Source organism: Prunus dulcis, chromosome 3, assembly GCF_902201215.1.
Source record: "Prunus dulcis chromosome 3, ALMONDv2, whole genome shotgun sequence".
NCBI lineage: Eukaryota > Viridiplantae > Streptophyta > Magnoliopsida > Rosales > Rosaceae > Prunus > Prunus dulcis.
This window is the reverse complement of record NC_047652.1, coordinates 4069387-4082530: the sequence shown is the minus strand read 5'-3', so window position 1 is coordinate 4082530 and position 13144 is coordinate 4069387. Positions and strand designations below refer to the sequence as shown.

At 34.4% G+C, this 13144-nt stretch overlaps 1 protein-coding gene across 1 annotated transcript; it reads left to right on the top strand.

The window, feature by feature from the left end:
• The first annotated feature begins 9298 nt into the window (after positions 1 to 9298).
• LOC117622434 (auxin-responsive protein IAA26-like) lies at positions 9299 to 13040 on the top strand. Its single transcript, XM_034353103.1, has 6 exons — positions 9299 to 9871; positions 10013 to 10680; positions 11334 to 11608; positions 11955 to 12102; positions 12443 to 12507; positions 12630 to 13040. The coding sequence occupies exons 2-6, from the start codon at positions 10124 to 10126 to the stop codon at positions 12677 to 12679; spliced, it is 1095 nt and encodes a 364-aa protein (XP_034208994.1). The 5' UTR covers positions 9299 to 9871; positions 10013 to 10123; the 3' UTR covers positions 12680 to 13040.
• The last annotated feature ends 104 nt before the right edge of the window (positions 13041 to 13144 follow it).

Here is a 13144-nt window from a genome sequence, read left to right as displayed (position 1 = left end):
TATATTTCTCCAAACAAAGCTTTCTTTGTGTTGGGCCAAATATGTAACTTAAGCTGCTGCAGCTTAATAAGATCTTACAAGTAGCCCAAAATATCAACAAAAGCCTACCCACATGCTGCAAAATGCATCTTCAATTAATTTTCTTTGTGGACTTTTGGGGCTTTAAAGATTAAGGAGGGTGTATTCAATTGCGACTTTAATAGATTGTAATTATATAATTTTAATGTAATGAATTTCAGTCGGATTTGTAATTATATGATTCTACTCATGATTTTAATAGATTGCAATTACATGATTTTACTTAGGATTTTAATTCACTTAGGATTTTACTTATGATTTTAATAGATTGCAATTACATGAATTTACTTATATTTCTATACAAGCTTGAACTCTATCACCCATCATCATTCACCTAAATACATAACCTGATGGAATATACCCAATTTTTAGGGTTAATACAAAGATGGAGGCATAGTAACCATCAAAGGTTAGTCCAGGGAGAGTACACCGACATGAACAATGCAACTCCCAAGATAGCCACACATGGCCAGAATGAATACGTTAAAGAAACGCAACACAACTGAGAATCCAACAATAGAAATACAAAAGCATAAGTAGAGGCTAGAAGCTACATCCAAAACCACCAACACCTAATGCAAAACATATAGCACAAGAAATACAAAATAAAGAAACATAGTGGAAAATCCTACCCAACCCCATGACTACTCCTAATTTTTGTCAAAGCTTGGACCAAAGCTATAGAGTAAAAAAATACCTTGCACCTTATCCACGTCTCTTCTAGATCGTGGGTAAGGCTTCTTCTTTCTTTTTTTGTTTTGTTCCTAGTCCCAAACATTTTGGGACAGGGAATTAGAAAAAATATTTAGCCACCATGTGTGATGTATGCGCAGCAGCTACGCATAAAAAAAAAAAAAAAAAAAAAAAAGCCTCTTTGAGGCATTAGATCAAGCAGCTTGTGGGCACATCGACAGAGTTGTGGAGGGCTGCAACTCCTTGCGAGGAAATGTCTACAATGAGCAAGAAATTCTTTTATATATATATAATTAAAAAAAAGTATCAAAAATATAATTTTGCTCCAAATAAGCTTGTCTACAAGGAAAGAAAAGCTATTGAAAAATGCCTATTAGCTCCAAAAGAGGCGATATAGTCTTTCTTGTTAATATTTCTTTATCATTTCTCTTACGAAAGTTTTTTTTAATGTATAGTCGAATAGTGGGAAAAAAAAGTATGAGAGCATATATGAGAATCATGCATGGGAAGATGAGATTTGGTATGTGATTTGGTATTTATATCACACACTCAAAAGTCTCACACAATGCATCATTTAATGAAATACCTCAAAATCAGTAAGTTTTTGAATACCATGGTACTTTTGCTTATCTTTTAAAAGTCCTAATTGAATACCACCGGACTTGTATTGATTATTTAAAAATCTTAATTGGATACCACCAGATTTTTATTGATTACTTAAAAATCCTAATTAACTACCACCGTACTTTTAAGCTTCAAAACAATCTATTAAAATCACAATTGAATACACCCCCCCTAAGGATTTCATAGGTTCAACATTTCAGGCTGGTTTGCTAATTAAAGAGCATTTACAATCATGCTCCTGTTTTTTAGTTAAAATTTAGTTAAAAACACACAAAAGTTATTTTTGGAGCTCTCTATAAAATTTGAACTCCAATTATACTCCCTAATTTAGGGAGTTATAAATACTATAGTTATTTTTTAATTCAATATGATTGGTCCATCTCTATAAGAAATAATATAAAAAAATAGTTAGCATTAATTAAAAGTTTAAACTACGCATAAAACAAATCAGCATTAAATTATTGGGAGTCACTATGAGTCATTCCTCTCTCATCATATTTAGAGCATCCACAATAGGCTTCCTAAACCACTTCCTTAGATAAATTTTAAGGAGAAATTGGAAAAATACAATTCTAACCGTGCTCCCTATACACCTCCTAAAATATGGAGGCCTCTAGGGGCTCCTAAATATGAGAAGAGAGAAATGACTCATAGTGGCTCTCTATAATTTAATGCTGCTTTATTTTATAAGTATTTTAAACCTGTAATTAATGCTAACTATTTTTATATTATTTTTTAAATAGAGATGGATCAATTAGAAAAGAGTTAGAGCATTAAACTAGAAAGCATGGTTATAGCATTTAGGGACCAATTATATGTTTTTAGCTAAAATTTAACTAAAAATTAGGGAGCATGATTGTGAATGCTGGAGCTGGATAGTGAGCATGATTAGAGTTATATTTTTCCAATCATTCTCTAAAATTTGTCTTAAAATGTAGTTTAAGAAATTCATTGTCAATGCTCTAAAAGGCGTTTTTGCTTGTGCAAACATGCCACTGCAAACTTTTGATAAACTTTCTTTGTCAACATAAAAATGCATACTTGTCAAACTCGCAGAAAAATATGTCAATCCATTTTAAAACATATCTTTGTCGATCCCCTGCAAATTAACCATTATATTATGATTAGTGTGGCTAATTAACCCAAGTCAATGGCCCGTGGCAACCGTTAATCATCACCTAATTAAAGAAAGTGGAAAAGTTACGGCACTCTTGATTACTTTCAAGACTCTTGTCATAGTGACCAAACAATAGTACAAGTTAAGATTAACCTTCACATAAGCTTTCAAGCAGACCTTGAAAACTAGAAAATCAAAAGTGTTCACAAAACCACCAACATAAATTTCCTTTCCTTTGACGATAGCTTTGGACAATCGTCAAGCACGCCTAAACCACTATCCGTTGTTGACGTTATGTAGAACTCATTGTGACACATATCTTATATACATCAATGATTAATTTATGGAATAATTATTTGAGGCATTTTGTCAAACGTATGTCGCGTCTCTTAAAAGAAATAATAATAATAATAATAATTAAGAATATTCGATTTACCAAAATGTATTTTCACTTTTTTCCCCGTGTTATTAACGAGATAAATTATGATCCAATCATCAAAACCCTTCTCATGAAAAGAACCATATTTGCTGGAGGGTCCTCAAATACTGATTTTTTTATTATAAATAAAAAAGATCATAGAGGAATATTACGTGTCACATTGTTGGGAGTGCATGGAACACTTATGGCTAGTTTGCCACATTATTATGATAAGCTTCAGGCTGCAATAAAAAATTAAACAAAATACTCATTCTCTTGCTTTCATTTTCTTTCTTATTGGCAATCATTTTCTTGGGCCCTGAAATAGTGTCAAAGCCACGATTCCTGGATGTCCAGATTAAATTACCCACGTTTATTAGGGGAAGAAATGGGGTCCTTCATTGGTCCATCTTGCTTTCCTCTTAAATTTCCTTGTCCTTGATCTTTTTTTTTTTTTCTTCCAGGTAGAAAACTTATGCTTATAAGCGTTTTTATTAGAAGTACAGTGAAAATTTTATTACAAGTGCTTATTTTATAATGTATATATTTTAATTTCAGTGATTCTATACAAAGCACGTAAGTTTTTCTGTCAAACAATGTCATAAATGCTTTTAATATTTGCGGTTAAGGGAGGCGAAGAGAGAGAGAGAGAGAGAGAGAGAGAGAGAGAGAGAGAGAGAGAGAGGATTGATGAGGAAGATATGCAGAAAGTGTGATTTTGGAGTCATTTTTTCTTTTCCCTTCAATCAATTTCAGCAACTCATGTTTCAATTTCAATATTGTCATAATTATTTAAATTTGTTCTTCTTGTAATTGGAATAATATCTTGCTGTCTCATCTGCTTTGTCGTCCAACTCCACTCCACTTCGTGTGTGGCTTCTCTGAAAACGAATAATATAACGGCGCATAATGCGTTCTCACTGGTCTTTTACGGGCATGTGGGCTTTTTCCACCGAAAAGTCTAAACACTAAATCAAGATTGATGCTTTGTTTCCCATAAATATCGTTATCATATATATCAGAAAATTAATCCATAATTTTGGTTTTTTAGATATTTACAATTCATGTGAGTCGAACTTGAGACATCATCCAATTAAATGGAGACAAATACTGCTAAACCAAAGGATAGTTGGTATAGGTAAAATAAAATTTCGTTTAGGGTTTTGTTTTCTTATTGTAATCCTGACTTAATCTTGAATTAAGACCCAAGATGAAGTGCATGCATCTTTATATTTAAAGTATGCATGACTCTTCAAACCATAATTAAAATCAACAATTAATTATGGAATAAACTAAGCACCTTTTTTATGGAAACCTGCCTTTTTCTCTCAAAAGCTTTTGAAAGCTCCCTTTAGCCCATGGCAATAATTAACACAAGAGGCTTCGTGATGGTTGTTATGAACATTACTTTTTAGCCAGCAACCTCATGCTTGGAATTATCACAAACATGGAACGTCCCCTCCTTCAAAAATATCAAGTTGGGGCATTTCCCTAGCTCTTTGTGCTTTATTTGCATTGCAAAAGCAAAATCTAATTGTGCTTTATTCGCATGAGCAAGTTATTTGAATTTACTTGATACGTGTAGTTTACAACTAATTACATAATTATTTATTTGAAACTTTTGTATGACACCATAATAGCACCATTATCATGCGGTGTTACCAATCCATCCAAATTACGACACGTTGTGAATGTGACGGTAGATTTATACACTAGGTCACAGAAGAAAAAGGCTACGTTATCGTTTGGCAACCTACTCAAATGCAAACCTGCCATTCATTTATGGAAGTGAGGAATTGGGTTCCATTCTATAATCGCAAATCAATACCCCTACAAACCCAAAGAAAATATATCCACGCACAGGCCAAGAGTGGTCCTACTCCTACACCACAAATCACACTAGTCGCAGTATATAGCACAGCCAGTAGGGCAAATTTTAAAGTGAAGGCAAACAAGAAGAACACAACAAAACTATCCAAAGGATATTGATGGAATGTAGCAACAAAAAAAATAGGGAATTAAGACACTGATCGAATGGAAGCAATCAATGAATTGAAGAAAAAAAAATAGGCCAAGGAATAGATGGGGGGCCATATTTGTGAAAAGTGGGATTGTGTGACAAAGTTGAGTTTTGATCACATAGTAGGAGATTTGAAGTATCAGTACTAGTGGGGTCTGCCATCAAAGCACAAATAAAGTTTGGGATATATATCAATGGGGTAATAAATCTTCATTCATAGATAATTCTTGTAAAAAATTAGAGAAATCAGAAACCATTTAGGCATCTAATTGTGTCATACAAAATCAATGAACACGATACTTCAAAAAAATACTAAAATTTGAATAATTTAATTGAGTATCTATAAAATAATTTAATTTTTTGCAGATGGTCTTCAAATGAATATCTATAAAATAAACGATTTGAATTAATAAAATATAATGTATGATAGGTCCTATAAAAATGTCATTCAAATAAATTTATTTGAAGAATTCCTCAATTTTAGTTCCATATATATGTATATGTATATATGGCGATGGTTGATTGTTTATATGGTTTGGTGGTGTTGTGGATATGGTTTTGGTGTTAAAAAACGCGGAGAAAACTTGGTTGGAAATGAGAGGCAAAGCAGCCCATTTGTAATTTGTAGAGCCCACACAGTGGCCCGCGCACTCAAGCTAACAAGTTTTTTTTATAAATTAAATAATAATAAAAAAGAAGCCGTAGGCATAAAGAAATAGAGACTAGGGTCATGAAAAGAAGTTTATGGTTATTTAGGTTGAGATTTGCTTGTCTCGTTTTTGTTTTATTATCAGTCGAAAAAGCATTAGATTAGTACATAATCTTTGGATAAGATCCCAAATTAATGATTTGTATTTCTTTTTTCCACTAAAAGTTAGTGTCAAAATTCAGAAATTTGGTGTGTGGCGGTTATATTGTAATGCGATATTAATTGTTCATGTGTTATAATATTAATAGATATCATGATTGTTATATGTCATGAGAAATTTCTGAATGTATGATGGTCATATCGTCACGTGATGTTATTAATTCATACGTTCTAATACGAGTGGACAAGATAATTGATATTTCAAAGATCTAAAGTATAATACATTATAATATAAGTGAATTGGTAACACCACGTGAATATGTGAGAATCATAATAAAAAATCACTTATATATCATGACCTAAAGCATAAATTAAATCATATATTATAACATGAGTGATTTGCAACGAAAAAATAAATATTCGTCAAAATTGTCAAAATACGATGAGAGCATGTTCATAATTAATCGAGAACTTCAAAATGACAAATTTAACCAAAGAACTTCATACCATTCAACATTTTTTTTTTCCTTCTCATTTTTGGGGTGCTACAGTTGTATAACCTAAAATAAAAAATGAAAAGAAAATAAAAATGATGAATCAGACGGTCGGGATTAAAGCATCGAAGTGACTCCCATGATTTGACTGGCAGCCTTTAGTGCGCCATGTCTGATTTCCATCCAATAAATTCTTGTTATGTTTTGAGGACAAAGGCATCATGACCAGTACGACCTCCTGATTTGACGTCTACATCACGAGCTGTTCCTCACCTTCCATTACAAGATCAACGGCTCACGTTTTTTTTACAAATTATCATAATTTACAAGAACACTTTCTTTTAGTATTTTTGCAAAACATAAAAAACAAAATTCGAAAAATGGCTGATTCGATGCAGATCACGAAATTATTGTAAGACCTCCCGTACGTAATAATTACCTACTCCGATGACTCGCAGTCAGAGAGGGCGTTAAACGTCGAACATGTTGGGTTGGTCGGAGGCCAAGAGGTCACGTGCACCCCCACGCGAGGGTAGAAAGCGACGTCGTATGCCCCCACAAACACAAAAAGCAAAGGGCTTTAAGCTACCGACACATGGCATTCAGTCCTAGATTCACACAGCCCACAGTTAGGCTGTGTACTTTTGGGCTCATACAAAGTATGCGTTTCGCAGTATCCAACCAGACCAGCCGACCGTGGCTCCATACACTTCGGTCACAGTGTAATTACTAAATCGCCGATTTTTTTATTTTTTTCCTTTTGTGTACAATAATATTGTCCGTTAAAAAGACCATATAGTCCAAGTTCAAGGTTAATATTGGAAAACTGCTTTGGTTTCAAGCCTGTCAATTTTTTGGGGGGTACATTTTCACCAAACCACTTCCTTCAATTCTGCAAATCTTTCAAAATTGTAGCTTACTTATCTGAATCAAATGAAAACCCAAAGAAAAAAGAGAGGAAAATATTGAAAACTTGTACCCTGAAAACAGTACATTTGAATGTAGTTTTGTCCACGGTTTTGATGTATCCATCAAAATCACTTCAATTTATGTAATTTCTTTTTTGGTGTGGTATTGCCGTATTGACCAAAATGACTTATTTTTACGGGAAATAATATATTATAATTTGCAAACATTATGCATCTTCACATATTATGCTAAAAAAAGATGTGATTTTCACATTGTTTTTTTTTTTTGGGCTCCGTTTGATAATCATTTCATTTTAAATTTTAAGTTTTTATTTTTTGTGCTAGAATATAGAGGAAAAAGAGGAAGAACGGAAGTGAGAATGAGGGTGAAGATGAGATTGAGAGGGAAAATGAGAGGGAATGACGTGAGGAGAGGTAGGGTATGTTTATATTACTTGTCATTTCAAAATGAAGAAGAAAAAAAAGGATTTTAGTAAGATAACACAATAACAATTTGCCCAACTAAGTGGACTAGTAATAGTTCATTTTAGCCATAATATAAGTCTTTGCTTACACATTTGTATTAATCTACATAATAAGGAAGAGTTTTGATTATTATACTCATTCAATTATGGTGCTTCTATAATAGAAGCATTTGCTCCAACAAAAAATAAATAAAAATTAGTGTCAACGGTTGTTAGATCCATATCATTAAATAGAAAATTACACGTGTCGATGATTAGTAAACCCTTATTAGTGAAATGACAATTACTTGCACACCTGTCTGCATTTTTTGTCTTACAAAAATTTATTGAGGTCTCTTTTTCTTTATGTCTTCAAGATGTCGTATAAGAACTTTTATTTATAAGAATGTTTCTTTCAAAAGAATAGCGACAACATATTTTGCGAATGATGTGATAAGCAGCGCAATCACTAATAATGTGATAAGAAAATGTAATCTAATGCTCAAATGGAAAACCAGATGTAGATAATGTGATGAAACTGCATAATCCTTTCAGCATTAATTGATGGAAAACTAGATGTTAGACGCAAATAATGCATAAGAGCTTTTGTATTTTAGTACCAGTTTAGTGTTTCAATTGAAGAAGCGACCAAAGGGCATCATGGTCATGAAGTGCAATGTTGGGAGTTGGTGAACCACCCATTATGGGGAGAAAAATAAACCTGACCGATTTAAACCGATACAGGCGATTATTTGCCGAGTTTTTGAGATTCTTTTAGCGTAGGGATCAAAGAGTACGCATAAAAAGCCCATCGCATACACTATTAAAAAGCAGCTCTCCTTTAACCTGAGAATAGTAGAGCAGTACAACAAGTTCCCTTGAGCTTTGTGTCCCGCTCCTTTAACCTGCGTTTTGTTCATCTATTAACATCCCGAAACAGAGATCACAAATCCAACGGCTATGGTGCACGGTCTACACAGTCCTTATGGTGAGCTCACCCGCATGAGACTCTCTCGCTCTAGTCCCATTTGGTTTTGGGATGTGTGGACGGCAACAAGAGAGAGAGAGAGAGAGATGAGAGCGCAGACAAGATCATGGGATCTGCATGTTTTTATTGCACAAGCCCTGCAAATATGGATCATGCAAATCCTTTCTCAACTTTTTTCTCTCTTTTCCTTTTGGGAGCACAGAGTTTTAAAATGAAAAAAACAAAATAAAATTGACCAATAGACATCATCTCCCATCCATCAATTTTCTTGGCCTGCTAAAAAGCAAACCAATAATTTACTTATCTCAAAAGCTAAGCCTAACAAAGCAACAAGTGTCTTGCTTATCCAAACACACCCTAAATTAACACTTACTTAATAAGAGACTTTGACACTAATGCAAACATGTCTTGGGGTTTGTGCTAAACATATCAATTCAAACGTAAAGGCAGTGACTTTGGGAGCAAGAATGTGATTTGCAAACAAGAGGGGGATGTTTGGGGCCGTGCGCTAATGAGGCTAAATATTTTGTAGTGAAGAGAGTATCTTTAGGGGGAGGTCAGCACAGCACGCTTTGCTTCTTGAGTTGAACAACCTAACGTTTTTTTTTTAGAGGGCTCTGGTTGCGTGCGTTTTGCTCTAATTTTGTTTCCTGTTTTGGGGTTCTTTGGGTGAAGGGAATCTCTCTGCCCATCTCATCTTCTCTCTCTCTCTCTCTCTCTCTCTCTCTCTCTCTCTCTCTCTCTCTTATTTGTAAGAATCACTCTCAGACAACTGTTCAAAACCCACAAGTCACAAAAGTAGAGAGAGAAAAGGGGGAAAAAAAAGGAGGAGATAGAAGAGAGAACCTACTTAAGCGTAGAGCAAATTTAAAAGAGAAAAAGCTAGACATCAATCCCACCCTATCATAGCTCCCTATCCTCTTGTGCTTTTGGGTTGGTTGGTATTCTATTTGTTTTTCTTTCTTCCTTCCTCTTGTGGGCTTTTTATGTACGTTTGAGCTTTAGCTAGCTCTTCTTGTATGTTGTTTGTTATATTGTGTTTCAGTCTCGGAGTTTTCTTAAGGATTTTCACTGGTTGTGGCGTTTGAAAGTTGGTCCTTGTTTCTTCATCAAGATCCCTTCTGTCTGTTTTCTTTTTGACTCAAACCCATCTCTTTCTGCTATCAAGGTGTGTGTGATAGAGAGAACAACTTGTTTTTGTGCACATGAAGATGTTGGCCTTCATAGTTTTGAGCTTTGGCTAAACACTTGTATAAAAGGTACATGACCTTTCTACCTTTCTGTTCCATTTTTTCTCTGTGTTCATGTAGATGTTTTCTTTTGTAGTCCAAGTTTGTTGATTTTTGTACTTGTTGTTTTTCCCTCAACCCTCTAACTTTTATGTGCCTTTAATTTCTCAGTGAGGTTCTCCAATTTGCCTAGCCACTGATTTCTGGTGTGTGAAAAGTAGAAGGGAGAGAAAAAGATTTGATTTCTACATTTGGGTTATTTTCAAAACTGTCTTGTTGTTTATGGTCACTGAGATGGAGGGATGTACCCGAAATGAGGAGGCATGTCCACAACTGCTAGATTTGATCCCAAGAGAAAGAGATTGGATTGTGAAAAGAGATGAGAGAAGCCATGGCTCTTCAGAGGAGAAAAAGTTGGAGCTCAGGCTTGGGCCTCCAGGTGAAGACTGGTCTTTGAATGGTAACTCCAGAAGCAACAAAGAAAGAGATGAGTCTCTCCTCTCTCTTGGGTACTTTTCCCCTATGTCTTCCAACAACAACAACAACAACAACAACAACAACAACGTAAACCACCACCAAACCCAGAAATTTATCACTCCCTCAGACAACTCTGTTTTGTCCTCATCTCCATGGTCTTACCAGCTGGGAAATATTCATCAACATCAGACAAAAGTTCCATCTTTTCTTCACTTCACATCAAGTTCTCAGGTCCTGCCTGTTACCCCCAACAAAGCATCACAGCCCTGTTGCACTAAAGTGGTAGATTTGCAGAATGCAGAAAAGAAAGTATTTTCACCAGCTTCTGCAAATACAGCTGTGCCCAACAGCTCTCAGAAAAGGTATCCCAGCCTTTTTTCTCCTTTCTTGTGTATTTTTATCTTTTTAGACAGAGGATATTCACTCACAGGTTCTCATTGCTATAGAGCTATAGACAAAGTGTGGTCCATGCATAACTGCTTCACGTCTTTATGATTTCTATTGTATCAATCTAGTGGATCTGATTATATTTCTATTTATTTCACTTATTTATTCATTTTTGTGAAAGTGTCAAATTATTTCCCTGTTTTATAATTTTTACTGTGACATACAGAGTTTTATTACTTTTTGCTGCTTCATCATAATGAATCTGCCTAAGCATACCACCTGTTCTTCCATTTTCATGCAATTTTTTGTTTTCTGTTGTCATTTCTTATCAAGTCTGCTTAAAATATTGCCTCGATATTATCTGTTTCACTTTTCATTATTCATAAGTTCTTGATGTCTTTTATTTCTACTGATGGAAAAATAGTTTCTCTTGAAAGTTTATGATATGCAACTTAAATTTTTTTTTTCATATTTTTGTCATGCTTTATTTATAACATTTTTTCTTGATATTTTGAATAAATTAATATTTTAACTTTGAAAACCACCTTTCCTACATATCTTAGATTGTATTTGGCCTAATTTTTTCTTTTTTTGATGTTCCCCCCAAAAAAAAAAATAAAAAATACAGAACTGCTCCTGCTCCAGTTGTGGGTTGGCCTCCAATTCGTTCATTTAGGAAGAACCTTGCAAGCAACAGCTCTTCAAAGCCAACATCTGAGTCCCAAAATGTAGTCCCAAACAAGGGTCCTAATGGTAAACAAGTTGAAACCAGCAGAAAAGGTCTATTTGTGAAAATTAACATGGATGGAGTTCCTATTGGAAGAAAAGTAGACCTCAGTGCCTGTGACAGCTATGAAAACCTCTCCTCTGCTGTTGATGAACTCTTCCGTGGCCTTCTGGCAGGTAATAATTGTCATTCTTAATTTAGTTTGTGGTCTCAGGTCTGTCTTTTTCTAATTTATGTGTAACATCTATATTTTTCATGCCACATGTATCAACTATGAATTTGATCTGTAGCTAGTCATTCCATTTGGTCAAAACCCAATTTCACCAAATAAATTTTATAATGCATAAAGTTGCCTAAACTGCATCTACTTGTTAGAGCAGGGATTTTGGGGAGGCAAGCATTTTGGTTTTTCTTCAAATTTGTTTTGATAATTTTCCTGGATTTTTGTGCCTAATGTTTATCATGAAAATGCACCCTTTGTACTTATATAATACTTTTTTCGTCGTTTTCTCTTATGTTTAGCTCAAAGAGATTCCTGTGCTGGTGGAACCCAGAACAAGCAAGAGGAAGAGAAAGAAATTACAGGTTTATTGGATGGAAGTGGGGAATATACTCTAGTATATGAAGATAATGAAGGAGACAGGATGCTTGTTGGGGATGTCCCATGGAAGTAAGCATCGATCTTATCATTGTGGATTTGATGCAAGACTTAGATTATTATTCTTCTTGCTCTCGTATATTATATTCCAACACTTGATTTGAGCCTATAACAAATTAATCACCCCATTTTATGAAATAATGCAGCATTAGATTCCTAATCTCAAACCAATATGCTTCTCTTTCTTTATGCATAAAAATCATGCTTAGTATTGTTTTTGTTTGTTATTTGTGTACGTACCGATTCCCACATCGTAGAATGTCGTTTTTCACCTGAAAATTTTGTAGTATTGTGCCCTGCCATGAGCATAAAACAGTTTTGTATAATTTGGTTCTTGATCTTTGATCTGCAGCATGTTTGTGTCTACTGTGAAGAGGCTGCGTGTGCTGAAGAGCTCTGAACTTTCTGCACTTTGTCGTAAGTTTGATATTTAATCATTATATAAAAATGCAACTTTGTCTTGATTGATTAAATTATTACTACCTACTGCTTCCTTCCCTGTACTGATTATAATTAAACTAATGATGTTTTGTTTTCAGTTCGTAACAGCAAACGAGGTAAGATGCCACCAAACTCTGCATTGAAGTGAAGAAAGAGGAATTTTAATCTCAAGAATCCCCCACTGAAGTTTGTATTTTGTAGTAGACTTAATCTGTGAGACTCAATCAAAAGTTTTGCTTTTGTAATTTCTCTGTCCAGAAAGGGGAAGAGAAAAAGGAGGAAATTATTAGCTACAACTCAAGTGATGCCTTTTGTTTTTGCTGAAAATGCCATTTAATCCTCATGGCTCTTGTAGAAAAAAAAAAGAAGGAAAAAGAAAAAGAAAAGTAGCTCGTGTTCTGATGGTACATTAAGCCATCCATTATGCTTGCTTTTTGTTCTGTACTTGAAAGGGGATAATTGAACAGAATGCAAGTATCAAGAAACCCACTTAGCTCTGTTGCTTTGGATTTGTATGGTGTCAAATGCTTGGATGGATGTCATTTTCCACATCGCTATTAAGCACTTAAATCGGTTAGACCCCCAAAAAGAAATCCTGTTTTGATTGATTCGG